The following is a 19,310-nucleotide window of genomic DNA, read 5'->3' as shown; positions in this document are numbered from 1 at the left end:
ACATCCCTAGGCACCGCACGTACTTGATGATACCCACTCTTGGGATCAATTTGTTAACAGTCATCTCTTGTTTATATATTTACACTAGGGCCTCTGTTGTGGTGTGCATGCCCGATTTAGGTGTTTTCTCATTTTTACGTATTTTTTTCCTATTTTTACCAGGTGTGGGAGGCTGTCCTGTGGCTGTTGGCTCATCCAAATGGTGGCCGACTGATTCTGCTGCCCCCAGGTTGTCCTCTGTAGTTGGTTGACTTGATATGTGTGCTGGCCGACTGACAGAAACTGGTCGACTGGGGCTGTAGCCATAGTAACATGGGACGGGGATTCCTGGGAACCGGGACGGGGAACGAGGGACGGCATACAAAATATGCAATTTTAAGTAAGCACTCATTCAAGAAACTTAACAATACTAAAACAAAGTCACTTTACACTTCCAAAGCATCAATATTAAGTCATACTAGCAAAAAAATGGGTGTTACAAAAAAGGAGATCGGGCACCCAGGACCCAGTTGCCAAAGGCTAAAGCAAAAGACAAGGGCAAAGGCCTAGGCCCTAACCACGTAAGTGGCATACAAAAAAGAGACTATCACTAGAGTAGTGCAAATGTCAAAAAGCCTCAAGGGGCATGTGAAGTGTTGGCCTCACGATCATGGGTCCATGCAATGCCTGCAGGCTCCATAGAGATGTCCTCCACTTGCTCCTCCAACTCCTCATCATCCTGAGACATCTCCCACTCGGTAAATGCATCAGCCTTTGCAGTTGCACTCTTGCAAAGCATTCGCAAGTTTGCACTCACAAAGACTAGATCATTTGCCCGTTCCATCCAAAGACAGTTCCTCTTCTTCGATGCAATGTGACTGTATGAGCTCCAAAGTTGCTCTAGGCAGCAAGAGGAACTCATTGCCTGGCTGAGAATGCGGATGGCTAGTTGCTGAAGCTCAGGTCCATCCGAACCAAAATCTTCCCACCACAAAGCAGCCCCAACTTTGAAGCGATCATCCTGTGCATCCATGTCTCTATAAGAGCCCTGAAAGCTCCTATACCCAGACAACTGGTCACGGATCTTCCGCCTAACATTTGGTTCAGGCACAAGCCGAGTCAAGATAAGTCTCCATAGCTTGCTCACCTCTGCATCACTTTCTTGCCCTTTATCCTGAAACTCAGGGTCCACCACATAGGTTGCTGCATGCAAAGGAGAGGAGTAGGAGTTCCACCTACACACACATAGGGCACGGATCTCCTCATACTTGTCCTCATCTGGCTCCAAATCCCTGAGCTTCTCTATCATGCTATCCATAGCCTCATATACTTTGCCGATGCATGGCTTCATACCATCCACAAGCCTCATCAAGTGGACAATAGGTTGAACCATAGCATCATTGCACTTCACTTTTTCCCAAAAATCAGGGCTCTTTGCTTTTTCCTTGCATAGAGCTCCCTGTTTCAATGGAAGCCAATGGTGAAGAGTGAACTCGTCACTAATGAACAACTGTCTCAATGCACCACTACACTCTTCCAATCGGTGGAGCATCAAGAAGTTGTAGGCAAACCTCGTATCTGAGTATTTGACGAGCTGACGCTTGGATTTTTTGGAGAATTCATGGCGTAGGAATTGATGGTTTGTGACAAATGTCACTATTTGGCTGCCCACTTGGATGATAGGCCGGATCCATGGCAAGTCCCCAATATCCTTCAAGAGATTATTTAAGCAATGTGCCATGCAAAATGACACGGTGATGTTGGGGTACATGCTCTCAATGATCGCTTCGGCTGCCCTGTTCCTAAGCCTCCCCATCAACAACAAAGCCCACAACTAGGTCTGGGCCAATGATCTCTATGCCACTAGCCCACTCTGCTGCTAGCACATCAGCACTCTTCCCAGCCCCAGAAGCATCATGTGAGGCGATGAAGTACATCTCACTGCGGGAATATGAGACAAGGCCATGGATGGACCTCTTCCGCGTATCACTCCATCCACCATCAGCTATCAGGGACACTCCATTCCTTGCCCATTGTCGCTTTGTGTTTTCTGTTGCTTTCTCCACAAGCCTCTTCTCCTTCTCTAGCAATGTGGTGCGCAAGGACTCCGATGATGGGGGCGTATAGTTTGGACCATACTCCCCTATCTTCTTCACCATAACCTTGAAGTAGTCCGATCTATCCACAAAAAATGAATGATTTAATAACGGATCAACTTCAAAGTTCAAAGTTCAACTAACTTGTAAGAGGAACATTGTAAAATGATAGATCTTAAGCTAGACATCTTAATTCTTGATTACCTAGCAGCATGAAAAGCAATGTGGTCATGAAAGAAGAAGCGGGCTATGGCCGTATCCACCTCTTCCTTCTTCTTGGGGTCCCAACTACCCTCAAGAGTACTTTGCCGGCGTGAGTGTGTGGATGCGGTCAGCATGGAGAAGGATGGTGTTGGGGCCCGTTCTTGTGGGGCGGGTGATGCGCCCGCGGGTGCAATGAAGTGAATGCTGAACCTTGGGATGGCCTCACTAGTGTTGCGGGATCCACGGCCACATGCGGCACTCTCCTCCTTAAAAGCAAGGCCTCATGTGCGGCAACATGTTCAAGAAGCCTCCTCCTCGTCTCAGATGTGACCTAATCACAAAATCGAACCTCATGACCGGGCTCATGCAAGAGGTGAGCTCTCACTTTATCCACCCCACCCGTTCGCCTATATGGACATAGCTTGCATGACCATGGGTGAGAGCCTCCTCCACTTCTTCCGGGATGATCAGAGTTGACCTCTCCCCACCAAGACCAACCTTCGGTCCTCCTTCCTCTACTCGTATCGGCCGCGCTGAAACGAGGTGCGGGGGATGGTCGCGATGAAGATGCCATGGAGGCAAGTGCCAAGGAGGCCTGAGCAACGGAGTTGAGTGTAGGAGAGGCTAAAGCAAGAGGAGGTGAGTGTAGGAGAGAGATGTAGGAGGCTTGAGCAATGGAGTGTTGGGTGTTGGACTCACACACTCACACACACAAACCTGCACATTAGGGTTAGGTGCAGGGTAGAGTAGCTCACACACAAAAATGAGAGAGAGAGAGAGAGAGAGTGAGAGAGAGAGCCAAAAGTGTGGTATCCACAAAATGCAAGTCAACCCTTGCATGTGTGCCACATCCATATAATATAGAAGTACAAAATATTATATGTTCGAGTGTCCTTTCACACTTGATGTCCAAGGGGAAAAACCACATGGGAAAAAGTGCCCTCGGTGAAGCCCTGTTCACATATAGCACTACATAAGTGAGCATATGCCTACAAATCCCCCCTGTAGTGCAAGTGTGAACCTGTACAAGGTAGCAGATCGCCCAAAGCTTTGTGGAAAGCTTCAAACTTTTCTCGAGGTAAAGCCTTTGTGAATAGATCTGCAACATTATCGTGTGTGTAGGGCAGCAAGATAAACTGATCTCCCCTGCATAAAGCCTCTCTCTGACATAGTGATAATGAATCTCAATGTGCTTGGTACGTGCATGAAATACTGGATTTCGTGCCACGGCCATAGCACTCTAGCTATCAGTGAGAATGGTGGTGGGTGTCTGCTGACACTCACAAAGATCAGCCAATAGTCTCCTAAACCATATACAATCTACTGTAGCTGTAAAGACTGCCCTGTACTCAGCCTCACAAGTAGATGTAGCAACAGTGGGTTGCTTTTTACTCAACCAAGATATGCATGAACTGCCAAGAAAAAAACAATTCCCACTGGTGGATTGCCTGGTATCATAATCTCCAGCCCAATCTGAATCACTGTATGCATAAAGCTGCAAGCTGCCCCCTGGGATAGAACAAACCAAGATCCAGGGTACCCTTAAGATAATGAAAAATGTATTTGACTGCTTGCCAATGCTTTGTGCTTGGGCTGTGCATGAATTTTCTCAACACACCCCAAAAGATATGTCAGGCCTCGTGTTACACAAGTAAATGAGGCATCCCACTGCCTGGCTGTAAATGCCGACCTCAAAAGGCTCTCCAATATCATGCATAGTAAGCCGTACACCTGGTTCTACCGGAGTAGAAATGAGCTTACATTCATCCATGTGAAACCTTTTTAGCAAACTTTTTATGTACTTAGTTTGCTGCATAACAATGCCATCATCTGTATGCATAAACTGTATGCCGAGATAGTAGTGTAAAGGCCCCAAATCTGACATATCAAATTTAGCTTTCAAATCAGCTTTGAAATCTGAAATCTGTGCTTTGCTAGTACCTGTAATGAGCATGCCATCTACATACAAGATGACTATGAGAATATCGGCCTCGGTTTTCTTCACATACAATGTGCTTTCAGCTGGACTATTCGCATAACCTTGGCTGGTTAGATGAGCATGTATCTTATCATACCAAGCTCTTGGAGCTTGCTTTAACTCATATAATGCTTTGTGTAGCCTGCATACTTTATGTTCCTCACCAGGAACTACAAAACCAATGGGCTGATTTACATATACTTCCTCTTGTAAATCCCCATTTAAGAATGCCGTTTTGATGTCCAATTGATGCACTTTCCATCCTTTATGGGCAGCCAATGCAATCAGTGATCTTATTGTGGTCATTCTCGAAGTAGGAGCAAAAGTCTCTTCATAATCTATTCCCTTTTTCTGGGAGTAGCCTTTAGCCACAAGTCTTGCTTTGTACCTATCAATAGTACCATCAGACTTTCTTTTGACTTTGTTCCAATGACATGCTTGCCTTTAGGCAATTCCACAAGATCCCATGTATTGTTCTTCATGATAGAAGAAATTTCAGCTTGCATAGCTTGCAACCAATGCTCATTCCCATGTGCTTCTTCATAAGAAGAAGGCTCTTCTAAATCAAAGAGACCACCCATTGCTAATGCAGACTCCCCACGATGTATATTCAAAGCATGGCTAGAACTAGCCCTTGTTCTACTTGTGAGTGGAGCTGCAAGTTTGCTTTCTTGCAAAGTTTTCAGCAACCATCTTGGCACTGACTTGGCTATGTCTATGGCTGTTTGCTCTTCCCTAACAAGATCTTCCACTACTTCCATAGAAGGGGGCTGAATGGCTAGCTTTTCCACATGTTCTACATGAGGATTTTCTTGTGTGGGGGCTGGTTGATCTGAATCCCCCCTAATTGCAATGGGTAAAAGTCCATTAAACATGTCCTGTATGCCTGTATCATTGCTTTTATACAACTATACATGGGCTGTTCTGAATTTTTAGTAGCAAATACCACATCTCTACTGACAAAAATCCTTTGTGTAGTTGGATTATAAAGACGGTATCCTTTGCTCTCATTGCTATAGCCCACAAAAATGCATTTAATTGCTTTGTCATCTAGCTTTATTCGGAGTTGTTCCGGCACATGTGCATATGCCAAACACCCAAATGTACACATATAATCCACTGTTGGCTTTCGGCTATACCAAGCCTCAAATGGTGTTATGGTTTTCAAAGCTTTTGTTGGACACCTGTTTAGCACCTGAGCTGCACACATCATAGCTTCCATCCAAAATTTGTGAGGCAACTTTTGTGCTTTCACCATGCATCTTGCCATCTCCATGAGAGCTCTATTTTTCCTTTCAGCTACACCATTCTACTGCGGTGTATAAGGCACAGTACATTGGTGTTTGATGCCCTTTTGAAGCATATAATCCTTGAATGCATTTGACATGTATTCTCCACCTCTATTTGAGCAGAGTGTTTGGACTTTACATCCACACATATTTTCAGCCATTGCTACAAAGTGTCGAAAGCATGTAAACACATCTGCTTTTGCTTTCAAGGGGTAAGCCCTAGCAAACCTGGAGTAGTCATCAATGAATGTGACAAAGTAAAGATGCCCTCCTATGGTTGGATGGTGTCCGCATTGGACCACATACATCACTATGTATGAGCTGTAATTTACTTTCAGCTCTAACAGCTCCATCTTTAGGGAATGGTTTTCGTTGCATCTTTCCCAAAATACACCCCTCACATACATGTCTTGGTGGAGACTCAAGAGGCGACATATTATTAACCATATGATGCTTCTGCAAAAGCATCAAACTTTGAAAATTTACATGCCCAAAACGAGCATGCCATAGCTTTGCATCATGAATAGCAGGAGTGTGGGCGGCCACTGTATTTGCATCATAAGTGCGCTTGTCATAGCTATCCAGCCTATACAAGCCTTTGTATCGTGTTCCAAAAGTGACTATTTCATAACCCTTGGATGGATCTTTTACCAAACACTTCCCGTCTTCAAATTCAACCTTTAAACCTTGGTCGTTTATGGCTGAGACGGAGAGCAGATTTTTCTTTATCCCTGGAACATACAATACATTTTTCATACATATACTGGCACCATTGGTTGCAATAAGTATGACATTACCAATTCCCTTTACTGGATATGTGGTATGATTTGCACATGATATAGTGCAGTCATTTGAAGCATAAACCAAGTGCTGAAATACATCTTTGCATGAAGTGATGTGGCTCAAAGCACCACTATCAAAATACAATGATGCATTGTGTCTGCCAGATGCAATGCAAGACATCAGTGTCTGAAGCACTTGTGTCACTAGTGCATGTGACCAGAAAAGTGTACTCTTCCTGGATTACATTAGCTGATTGCTGTGCTTTGTCATCAGAAGAGTCTGCTATTGCATTGCCTGCTTCTTTCCTTTTCTCTTTTGCAATGCGCTTCCTACATTCACTGATGTAGTGTCCAGGCTTATGGCAATAGTGACATTTCCCCTTCTTTTTGGGCTTGTTTGCATCCCCTTTGTCAGACTTTTCACCACCAGAAGAGGGCTCTGCATGTGCTAGACTGTTGTCCCCCATGCCTAAAGCTCTTTGCTTTACCCTTATTCTTGGCTGTAAATGTCTTGTCTCCACCACGGTTGCTCGATAAGTTTGCTCTTGTTTGCTCTTCTTGCAAGAGTAAACCCACGAGCTCTTCAAAAGCGACGGGGTCACCACCTCCTCTCATTGAGAGGTTGAGAGAGCTGTGAAAACCCAAGTGGGAAGGCAATAAAGAATGAAGATTGTTGGTGACCATCTCTCTGTCTGGGATAACCTCATCAATGTTAAGCAATTGCTCCTGCAAATCTTTCACTTTGGTGAGATGATCTGCCATGGAGTCACCCTCATCCATAGATAGAAGATCCAATTGCCTCTTCAAGTAGGCAACTCTTGCCTCGTTGCATACCTGATACATTGCTTCCAATGTGTCCCATGCAAGCTTCGATGTCTTGAATGAACGAATGTGTGGAATAATAAGGGGACATCCCCAAAACAACCTTCCGCACTAAGCAGGCCTACTATGAGTTTCTGGTCACACCCTTTGGACTAACGAATGCCCTAGCAACATTTCACCACTTGATGATGCGTGTGTTCAAGGACTTGATCAGAAAGTGTCTTCATTTTACTAGGTAACATACCAATTTTTTCAGCTATAGTCGAGCAACACGACATTGACGTTGAAAAAAGTGATAAAGTTGTTGGACAACAAGCTTTATGTCAATGAAAAGAAGTCATAGTTTTATCTGTTTGACGTTCATTACATTGGATACATAATTAGTGCAAAAGGCATTTGATTGGATCTCGCCAAAGAAATCCTGAATTGGGAGATTCTAGAAACAATGTACGATGTGCGGTCATGTGCGGAGATTCACCATGCATATCACACTAGAATGTATGAAGCCTGATTGCAACTCCAAGAACTATTGCGATCACAATTCATACGTTCTAATGTCTCCTTTTGCAACAACAATTCTTGTTGTCAAGAAAAACAATGGATTTTTAGACTTTCAAATTGAGTTATCATGCTCTAAGTAAGATCACAGCAATTAAGAGCAAGTTCCCGATGCCTCGGATTGATTTTTTTCTAGAGAGGTTGAATGGAGCCAAGGTGTTTTCAAAGCTTGACCTAAAAAGTAGATACCATCAATTACGGATTGTCAAAAGGGGACATCCCCAAGACAGCCTTCCACATTGAATGGGCCCACTAGAAGTTTGTGGTCATGCTCGTCGGACTCACGAACACCATGGCAACATTTAACCATATCATGATGCATGTGTTCAAGGACTTGATCAAAAAGTCTCTTCATTTTCTTAGATGGCATACTGATTTTTTTAGCTGTAGTCGAGCAACACAACATTGACATCAAAACCCATTTTGAAAAATATCAAGGTGTCCATGAGGTTGAAGTTATGTTCGAGGTGGACCCATGCATGATGTATTTCATGTTGTTTGGTTGAAGAACTACATCGAACCACCTCCCAACCAAAGATAACCAAGAGGAATCGAAACATGATATCATCGACAAAGCCAGAGTGATGGTTCCAAAATAGATCCTTTTGCATTGCTTCAAGGACGGACCCGACCGCGAAGAGTGTCAATTTCTCACGAAGTTTCAAAACCGAAGAATGCATGAAGCTGTCTGACCTGACAAGAACTTAAAAAATATTATCCGACATTATTGAGAGACTAATTGCAGACATAGTTGTCTCCATACGACAGCATATCGTACGAAATACCATATGGACTCGTAGGGATTCCGAGAAAAACAAATTTTGAAACTTTTTTTCCCAAAAAAATAAATTTTTTTGGGAGTAATGGTCTTGTTTTTGCATGTCTACGGCTAATTGAGCTTTTCTCTGTACTATGATGCTTCCCTCCTTTTTAAAATACTCTATATCTCAAAATTGAAAATACCTAAGTTTATAAGTAATTTTGTAGAACACACGATGAGGTTTCGGTAGTTCTTCCTCCGCTCTTGCAAATGAGGACGCTCTGATGGCCTTGTCACAGGAGCTTAAAGAGCCCGAGTTTGATGACGAGGTGAACATCCTTAGCGAGGGTGACTTCTACAAGCGCTCCAATGGCTAATGGAGATGATCCTAGCGAGAACTCTGATTTTGATAGTGATCACTTCTCCATCTAGATTCTAGCTCCAACTCTCTAGCCTCCCTTTTTTGTGCACCACTTTTTGTACGCTACATGCACCTAGAGTGCCTCGCATTGTATGACTTGGGATTTCGCCTAACATCTATATATGTTTTCAACTTAGTTTTAATGGAATTTTGGTTCGAGTCACGTGACAACTTGACTTCTCTTTGATATTGAAAATACTAAAGTTTGTAAGTATTTTTTTAAAAGACCGTTCGATAAGAACTCATAGGAAGCATAGGAAGCATTTGGCCATTGTGTTCGAAGAACTCCGGAAGCATAGGTTGGTCATTAATGGCAAGAAGAGTGAGTTCTTCTCGGAAGAGATACACTTCTTGGGGCATATCGTGTCTAAAGATGGAGTCCGTATGGATCCTTCGAAAGTGGAAGCAATTCTCAATTGGCCAGATTTGAGGACCGTGCATGTACACAGCTTTTTGGGATTGTGTTCCTATTACAGGCGGTACAGGCGGTACATACGATATTTTGCTGAGATTGCTTCGCCCCTTCATGCTTTAACTAAGAAGGGAACTCCGTTTCGATGGGCTGATCGGGAAATTGCAACCTTTAAAAAGCTTAAAGAAAAACTTACTTCGGATCCCGTATTGGTATTACCGGATCTCCGAAAGACTTTTGTTGTCCAGTGTGATGCATGTGGGAACAGCATTGGGGTAGTTCTCAAGCAGGAAGGACATGTGATAGCCTATGAGAGTCGTATATTACAGAACGTCGAGAAGCATTTGCAGGTTTATGAGAAGGAGATGTTGGCTGTAACTCATGCTCTTTCTACATGGAAACACTATTTGCTTGGGGCTGATTTCACTGTGCAGACAGATCATCAGACCTTGCGTTATTTCCTCACGCAAACTAAACTTTCTGAGAAGCATATAAAATGCGCCAACTTTTTGTCTATGTTCCACTTTCAGATTGTACATGTGGAAGGCAAAAAGAATGTTGTGGCAGAAGCTTTGTCACGCAAGCCACAGGTCTGAGCAGTTTCACTTGCTTATCATCATGAGCTTGCTGAGATGAAAGAGCAGTATGCCCATGATGAGGATTTTGGAAGGCTCTATGATTAGATGTCTGAGGGTCAACGGCATGATCATTATACTCTCACGGATGGCTTTTTGTTGATGCATGGTAGACTGTGTTACCATGCAGTTTACGACTCAAGGTTATGATTGAAAGTCATGCTCCACCGTATGCACATCATAGAGGTATTGACGCCACGGTAAAGGCAGTTGAGGCTTTCTTTTATTGGCCGACCTTGAGAAGAGATGTTGATGCTTTTGTTAGGCAATGCATCGTATGTCAGAAGGTGAAGTTTGATTGTTAAAAGACACCAGGGTAACTTCAACCTTTACCTATTCCAGATAGACCATGGGAGAGCATTGCCATGGATTTTATATTTGATCTTCCGAGGACACAAACGGGGAATGATGGCATTTGGACTATCATATGCAAGTTCAGTAAGCAGGCTCATTTCATTCCCGTGCATAAGACGATCAAAGTCGATCATATGGTGAAGTTATTCATGGCGAACATCTTCCAGTATCATGGCATGCCTTCGTCTATCATTAGTGACCGTGATCCACGGATGACAAGTTTATTTTGGACAGGGTTGTTTGACAACATGGGTACAACTCTCAAGTTTTCATCATCGTTTCATCCACAAACAGATGGTCAATCAGAAGAGGCTAATTCCACACTGTTAGATCTTCGTAAGTGTTATGTGTCAGAGCACAAGCAAGAATGAGAAAAGTATCTTCCTTTTGTGGAGTTTGCTTATAACAACACCATCCATACCTCGACGGGCAAGGTGCCTTTTGAGATTGTGGAAGGAGGGAAGAAGGTACCACCTCTTTTGCACACAAAGGATAAGATCTTTGAGGCTAACCAGTATGTGGAGAACATGGATGAAGCTTATCGGAGAGTTAAGTTGGCACTCCAAAAAACGCAGCAAAAGCAAAAGAAAGCAGCAGACTGTCACAGACGTGCATTAGAGTTTGCATTGGGTGATTGGGTTCTTTTGCAATTTGAGAAAGCTAGGCTCAAAAAAATGAAGGGTAAAGAGCGCTTATTCCCTAAGTTGAGCATGCGCTATTATGGACCTTTTCAGGTATTGGAAAAGATTGGTGAGGTCGCCTATCGTTTGAAGCTACCAGATCACTAGAGGATTCACAGTGCATTTCATGTGAGTATACTTAGACCTTTCCGTGGGGATGTGCCTGAGGATGTATCAGATGAGGCTCAGCCAGAAGTTTGAGGAACTTGATGAGGTTCTTATTCCAGAGCAAATACTGGCACATAAGGAAAGAAAGGTACGAGGTAAAGTTTCTCGTCGCTATCTTGTGAAGTTCAAGAACTATTCACTGATGGATGCGAAGTGGATGGAGGAAGGTGACTTAGCAGATTCACCTCAGGTTTTGCAGCTTTATCTCGATGCCTTTGAGTTGGAGCCGACTCTTGTTATGGCTCATTCAGGTTCAGCAAAGCATGGGTCTAGAGCATTGACTGATGCTCAAGAAGGGGGTAGCACCTCCGCTCCCTTGATACAGACAGCAGGCTCAGATGACATCTAGAGGTCACTTGGTGCAGCTTTTGACTCACTCGAAGGTACCGATGGGGCTGACAGTACATCTGTTTATGGGACTTCTATGATATATGTGTACTAGTCACATTGGATGTTGTGGTTGTGTATGGTTCACAGTGGTATACAACTTGGACTATTACTCCACCATGGGTTTGCAGTGAATGTTGTTGCTACATATGCATGGCTTAGAGAGATTCGGATGCTAATCTTGCCATGTTGTACTTTTCACTTTGGATGTCTTGCTGTATCACCAAATTGCAATCGAGGACGCTTGCCATTTTTCAAGAGGGGGGTATGTCATGACCCTGTGAAATTGGAACAGCACAAGTGTGGGCATGGTGGTCGGTGAGCAAGATAAATATTTCACGATTCATACTTGGGTGCCCGGACAAATGGTAACATGTGTGGACATCCCCAAGTGTGAAGGGGGACCAAGGGATTTAATATTCTAATGTTTTAACCTTGGGTGGCCCCTAGGCATAAGTGGCCCCTAGGCATAAGTTTTAATAAACTTAAAAGGGCCTTAGGGCCTTAGAATTTCTTATGGATAAATTTGGGGAGAGGCTACTCCATTTTTGGAGGTACACACCTCTCTCTCCTTTCTCTCTCTCTTGCTTTTGGAAAGGGGAGGGCGACTAGCTACGTGGAGAGAAAGACGTGCAGGTCGGCTGCTGTGCAGGTCAGCTCGTACAGGTTGCCTGAAGGGGAGTCATACAGAACAGCTGTTGTTGCAGGTCGGCTGGTGCAAGTCGGTGCAGGGCAGCTAGTGCGGGTTGACTATAAGCGGCTGCAGGGCAGCTGGTACAAGCAGCTACGAGCAGTTGGCACAGGCGGTTGTAGGACAACTGGTACAAGCAGCTGCTGCAGGACAGTAGATATAGAAACAAGAGAAGGGTGGTTGACAAGACAGCAGGCGCAGCCTCAATCCCTCTCTATCTCTCTCTCTCTCTCTTCTTCTCTTCCCCTCATGTGAGCTCTGGAGGGCAAAGGTGGGTGGCTGCAATTCAGGACAGTATACTCTATACTCTCAGGGTTGGTGTTTTTGAGAAGGATTGGACTGAGGGACAGCAGTGTACCTGCTGAATATATTTCTCTCTTTCCACTGGCTTACGACTGCTTCAGAGTTGTTTCTTTTGGCCCTTTGTGAGAGGAGGGGTGTGGTAGTTTGAAGGGTGGAAACAGAGTTAGATGGTGGACTTGTTCTTTGGCTAAGTTTGAGGCTACGATCATGGAACAGCCAGATGCATGTCCAAGGCTTCCTTGTTGCATTGTCTTGGTTGATTAGAGGAGACAGCAGTGTTTTGCTTTTGTGGGACACAGATATGTATGTGTATCCTCTATGCTAAGAGATCTTGAGGGTTACTAGATTGGACATGCAGGTTTCTTTTCCTTGATTGGCTTTGGTGTACTCAGTTAAGCTTTTTTTCCATTGAAATTGAATAAAGAAATACGGAAAGGGGCGCCAAGCTTTGGGGCCAACAGGTGTCGTTCTCCTTTTTGTTTTAGAGCACTCTAGCTCTGGTTTATTTGTCTAATTTTCTAGACTACAATTGGATAGGTGAGTGCTAGTCTACCGCACTTTGGTTTCTACCACAGGCCAGTTTCAACGGCAGGTTCAGAGCTTCCAAGAAATCCACCAAGTGACTGGGGGTACTCTTGAAAAAACTCTTCATCCAACCACACTGCTTCATGGGTTCTGCAGTCTTCAAACTTTGTGTAAAACTGTCGTATTCTTCGACCGGATCCACGCTTCCTTCTGTGGAGGAGAATTTGCTCTAGCTCTATGACTTCAGCTTCGTCCATCATATCTAGTTGTTCTTCTTCTAATATATCCTGCAATATTGGACCTACATATGACTTCAACCAAAAAACATGAAAGACATTGTGCATAGTCCAACTTTCCGGCAACTTTAACTTTAAAGAGACATCACTTAACTTTTGTGAATGACTAGAAATGGGCCGAAACTTCGGAATGAAGTTTGGGACAACGCTTGCCCACCTACTTTAGGCGTTGTTTCATGATGCAGAGATATGTCCAATCTCCTTTCTTAAAGTTGACATCTCACCTAGATTTGTTGGCTTGCCGAGTATATGCTTCCTAAGCTTTGGCAAGGCGCTCCTTAATTGACTCCACGATTTCCGAGAGTGTCTCGGTGGTTTTACTGGCCTCAAGAGATGGTGACACTTATCTCGTCAAAAGAGATGAGAATCAATCAGCAACCAAATGCTACCTCATTCGACGTCCAACCAATACTTGATGAATGAGCGAGTATCGTTTAGGTTTGCCTGAACCAAAGGAAGATATTGTTTCCATTTCGACTGTTGGTCATGGCAGTATGATTTGAGAATGTCAAACGCCAATTAATTGTATATTTTTGTTTGGCCATCTATTTGAGGATGGAATGTGGACAACTGCAACTTAGTCCCAAAACAGTGAAACAATGCTCTCCAAAAATGGGACGTAAATTTTGGATCTCTATCTCATGTGATAGTCCGTGGCAAACCACCAATGGGGTACCGAAACCGAATGAACAAGCGAGCTATTTCCTCAATTGTGGTTGTCTGCTTGCATGGAATGAGCATGCAGAACTTATTAAATCTATCACAATTGTCATACACTATTTCTAGATCCAGCTGAGGGTAAAAATCAGCTCCACTCTGCGCAAGCTCCCAAGCTCCCCACTTCCTGTCTTCGTGTCACCCACCCCCCTCTACTCTGTGCCCCGCCTTCCCCCTCTTCACTCATTCGCGCTATTGCCGCCCCTTCCCTCTGTTCGCGCCCTGCCCCCTCCTTTGTGTGCGCCCCGCCTCCCCCCTCTCCCCTCGTTCACATTGCTGCCCCCCGCCCCCCCTTCTTCGCTCTGCACCCCCCTCCTCCTTGCTCCTCTGCCCGCCCCCCTCTACCCCCTCTCTCCCCCACCCTTACGTTGTTCTCCTAGGCTGCCCCCCACCCCCCCTTTTTTTGCCACCCCCTACGCCGTCCCACTCCCCCCTTTTTTTGCCGCCCCCTACGCCGTCCCACCCCCGCACCCCCCCTCTTCTTTTCGTCATCTTCTTTCTCTGCCTCTCTCCTTTCTCCCTTCCCATGCAGGTTGGTGCTTCTTGGCTTCTAGGTTTTTTTTTGCTTTATTCGGCAAGCTTTGGCCTATTCTGGTCTTCACCCTCAGGAGGACTCCATGGCATCCACTCCGCCATCCCCGACCGAGGCCACCATTGCTTGCGTTTCCTTATCCGAAGTGGATCTTCAGGTTCTCGCCACGATTGTTGCCTCACTTGAGGCCTCCACCCTAGTCTGCAAAATTGTTGGTGGCCGCCTTGCGCACAAATAGCTCAGGGATCTTTTACAGGCAAGGCTCATTGGCAAACTAGGTCATGCAAGTGAGTCCCTTGCATTGCGTACGACGCAGGCCTTCTTTGCACGGTGGTAGAATGGCTTCGATCCAGCGTCTGACCCACTGGGTTGCGTTTCGGGATTCCGAATGATAATTTTCTTTCCAGGCCTTAGGGAAGGAGTACCTTCCTCTTCTCCCCATGATTGGTAGTGCCGTCAAGAGTGGAGTCCCCCCCTACGGCTGCCTCAGCCCTCGCGGAGGCAACTAGGATTTCATCCCTTCGCATCTATGTGGCCTTGCCAAGTCTATACCGCATTGTTTATCTATTCCTAGCCGCTGAGGCAACCTCATATAGCAGCAGGTGGAGTATTCAGGCCTTCCAGGCCAATGCTTCATTTGCAGGCAAATGGGTCATTTAGCCAGAGCTTGCCCTCGGCGACAATCCACGCGACCTCCTCCAATGGTTCCTTCCCCCGTTTCTCGTGTTGATCCTCACCATGGGGTAGGGAGAGAGGCAGGCCCTCAGGCAACAGAGCACCACACCCCAACTTCGCGCGCGAGTGGCGGATGGTTGGTCTGCACCCAAAGCTGCCAGACGACCACCAGAGCCAAGCAAGCCTCGCCGCCGCATGCGTCAGGCTGGCAGATCTCAAGAGGATTCGGTTCTATCAGAGAACCATTATGAGCACTTTCTCAACATTTTTCCATTGGTGATGCGCCCACTCTAGTCCCAGAGCAGGGCCCTCCGGCCCCACCAGTATGGCAACCGATCCCTCATCAAGATTCCCCCCGATCCCTAGTGTTCTAAGAGGCCAATTGGCCTCTTAGAGCCCCCGACAAACTTGTCCGCACAGCTCTCCTGTCAGAGCAGCATCCCTCCCTGACCTCTTCGCCCCTTCGCCCTCCCTCCCAACCACCCACCCCTCCCAACTTCGACACCGACTTTACACGCCGCAATTCACTCTGCCGCCCTGCCTTTATCATCCGAGACATCCCCCCCTCTCTACCTCTCTAGAGCACTCTCTAGAGCACTTTCGTCGCCCTCCACCAGCAGCCCCTAACTCGGAGCAGAGGCAACTGGCGGGATCCGTCCGTTGCTTGATTCATTGATTTTTTGACCCGATAGAGATGGCCATGGCCACCGCCTCAGTGAGGGCTCTCTCGGCAAAGTCCCTAGGTGGGACCCCCGGGATCCTAAGATAGCCTATGGACTATAGTTTCTTTTGAGGAGACAAGTAGTCCCAGTTCGGGTATGTGTGGTTTTTCACCCCACTGCAGGCCCTCTACGCCAGATAATGGCACAATGATCTTCTCTTTCCCCTTCGCAGCCCCGCCGGGGATAGATTGGGATCCTAAGTTGGTGGCAGCTACTGCCATCCAGGGTCAGGCAGTAGTTAAGCTCTCCCACCATCTCCACGGTCTTCGCATCACCGACATTCTCACCCATTTTTGGCCCTCTGGTTAAAATGGAGCTTGGAGGTTCAGCCCATCGTGGCCAGGATGGGAGATGGTATTCTCTAGCATGGAGGTGTTGCTTTTTGTATTTATGCATACTTCTGGCGCGGTACGTCTTGCCCCCTCTTACAGATACCTCCATCGTGATGGATGGAGTCTGGAGGATGCATATGCTCGCGCTCATACAGAGTGGCGGCACATGGAGGACAAGATTAGTGCCCACCTGGCGCACCTTTGCCCCCGCATGGATTGTGATTATTCCCCGACTAAACCCTCCCCAAGACTCTTTGAGTGGAGGGCAGTTCTGCTAGTGCCACATCACACAGAGATTGATATGCGGATTGTTTCAAGATAAGTGTCCACCTGGCGCACCTTTGCCCCCGCATGGATTGTGATTATTCCCCGTCTAAATCCTCCCCAAGACTCTTTGAGTGGAGGGCAGTTCCGCTAGTGCCACATCACATAGAGATTGATATGCGGATTGTTTTAAGATTAGTGCCCACCTGGCGCACCTTTTCTCCCGCATGGATTGTGATTATTCCCCGTCTAAACCCTCCCCAAGACTCTTCGAGTGGAGGGCAGTTCTGCTAGTGCCACATCACACAGAGATTGATATGCGGATTGTTTCATGGAACATTTAGAGTTTAGGGGGCCTCGGTGCTTTTAGAGACAAGGCATCCTATGAGGCGAGCCATAGTTGGGGGACCCATAGACATTCTATTACTCTAGGAGCATCACCTCTCAAAGGGGTGCACCCGCCGCAGATGCAGGAAGATTCTTCCAAGCAGGAGTCACACTTTCTAGTCCCCATCCTTCGGTTCCTCTGGGATGCAGGGGAGGGGTGTGTATCTCTGTCAGTGAGAAGTTGTTGCCGACAATGACTAGATCAGGAGTCCTTGTCTCGGGGGCGTGCACAGTGGATTACCATTATTATCAAAGAGGATAACATTGGATTTGACTCAGAATAAGATTGTTGTTTTCAAGCGTTTGGTATCTGGCTTCCTGCTTCCCAATAGCAGCGCTAAAAATGTTATGGGCTACCACACCTCCAAGAAAGAAGTCAATGCATTCACCTTTGGAAAGAGCAATAGAACACAACTGTCATAGGACACTTACCAATGCTTCGAACTTGTGTCCCTTGAGGTCTCCAAGCTCACTTGAGAAGCTCCAATCCTCCAAGACCCACCTCCACGTTGTCACTGTAGAGTCGCTCCCAGCACCACACAAGGAAATTACTCGCTCTCACTCCTCCATACAAGCATACAACATACAAGTATAGAGAAGGCACAAGTGTTAGAATGCTCTTTCAAGACAAAAGCAAGAACTCTCACAACACAAAGCGAGATTGTGTCCATTCATTATGAGAAAGCGCCTTATATACAATTAGTCCTTATTCACACTTGGACGCCCAAAACTTACTTAACTAAGGCCTTGGGTGGTCAATATCTCATAACGTACAACTTTTATAATACCTTTGCATGACACTTATTAATGTCCTGAAATAGAGGAGCATATTTGTTAATCCAAAATAGGATAAACAAATATATATATATATATATATATGTTTATATATAGAGAAAGCACAAGCATTAGGAAAGAAAGACCCATTCATATTAGAGTTAACATTAAGAAGAGATTATATATATATTTACCAGAATGGGGCGCATTGTGGATGATGAAACTTGAGGTCTATTCCCACAATTCATGTACACTTAGGTCATTTGTCTTGCCCTTGAAGAAAGACCTAAGAATGGTAACCATAGACATAAAGCACAAGCATTAAGAAAGACCCATTCATATTATAGTAGTACAATAGGAAGAGAATGTATATATATATATATATATATATAAATTTATATATATAGAAAGCACAAGCATTAGGAAACCAAGACCCATTCATATTATAGTACAACATTAAGAAGAGAATATGTATATAAATATATAAAAATATAGGAATATAAAAATAAATAAATAAATAAATAAATAAATAAATAAATATATTCTTTTTAAGCAAAGATCTCCAAATACTACAGTCACAATGCTTAAGCACATTTAAACTAACCTCAGTGTCAAGGCTAAGCTTCTTTGAGGAGCATTATGGAATGTTCCCAAAATTTTTGAATTTGGTTAAAGTTGTTTTTAGTTGTATCATTTGTCTTCTAAATGACCCAATTGGTTGGGCTAATCCATAATAAAACAAAAACTAATTTTTTGTTAAGTAGTAGGTATAAAATAAAAGATGGATATACATTTAATCATTATTTACGCAATCACACGAGGAGCAAGGAACTAGATTTTCAAAAATACACATTCTCTAGTGTCCACAACTTTTGTGGATTGATTTGGTGCTTCTTGTTAGTATAAAATTACATGAATTAGACTTCCGAGAATGTGAACATGGATGCTCACCCAAGGTTTAAAGTGCATCTATTCACTTTCCTTCGTTTACCAAGCCATATGAGATCTACCAATTCTAGCTGGTTTGCCAAGTGCATCTTCAATAAAATATATGTTATAATGTAGTGTACATATGTAAATATCTATATATAGATTGATATGTATATGTATGCATATTAACATTCCTGGATTCAAAATTGTACATTCAATGTCTTAAAAATGAGGATGTGCTTTTGGTATTATTACAACATAAAAAACAATAATGATGTTTTATATCGTAGTTAATATTGTAAATTCATATGGTAATTATTATTACAACATGAAATAATAACTCATATAGTAGTTATTATTACAACATAAATAAATAATGGTATTTCATATAGTAGTTAAAATTGTAAATTCTAGTTAATGTGAAAAATTTTAATTGGACCAAAATATAAGAAAAGTTTATAATTTTGTGTAATTTAGGAAATAAAGAGACTGAAATCAATCTCTCTCTCTCTCTCTCTCTCTCTCTCTCTCTCTCTCTCTTTCTCTCTCTCTCTATTTCTCTATCACTTGAAATATGATATGACATAGTATTTTTGTGAATTAAGTTATAACATGTGCATATGGTTTAAAAAAATGT

At 44.3% G+C, this 19,310-nt stretch overlaps 1 protein-coding gene across 1 annotated transcript; it reads right to left on the bottom strand.

The window, feature by feature from the left end:
- Positions 1-616: 616 nt before the first annotated feature.
- LOC147632386 (uncharacterized) lies at positions 617-1,720 on the bottom strand. Its single transcript, XM_086806965.1, has one exon. The coding sequence runs from the start codon at positions 1,718-1,720 to the stop codon at positions 617-619; it is 1,104 nt and encodes a 367-aa protein (XP_086663091.1).
- Positions 1,721-19,310: the final 17,590 nt, after the last annotated feature.

The sequence above is a fragment of the Cibotium barometz genome, chromosome 13 (assembly GCF_041138505.1).
Source record: "Cibotium barometz isolate CiBa-2024 chromosome 13, ASM4113850v1, whole genome shotgun sequence".
NCBI lineage: Eukaryota > Viridiplantae > Streptophyta > Polypodiopsida > Cyatheales > Cibotiaceae > Cibotium > Cibotium barometz.
The sequence above is the reverse complement of the archived record's forward strand: the minus strand, read 5'-3'. Positions and strand labels throughout refer to the sequence as shown.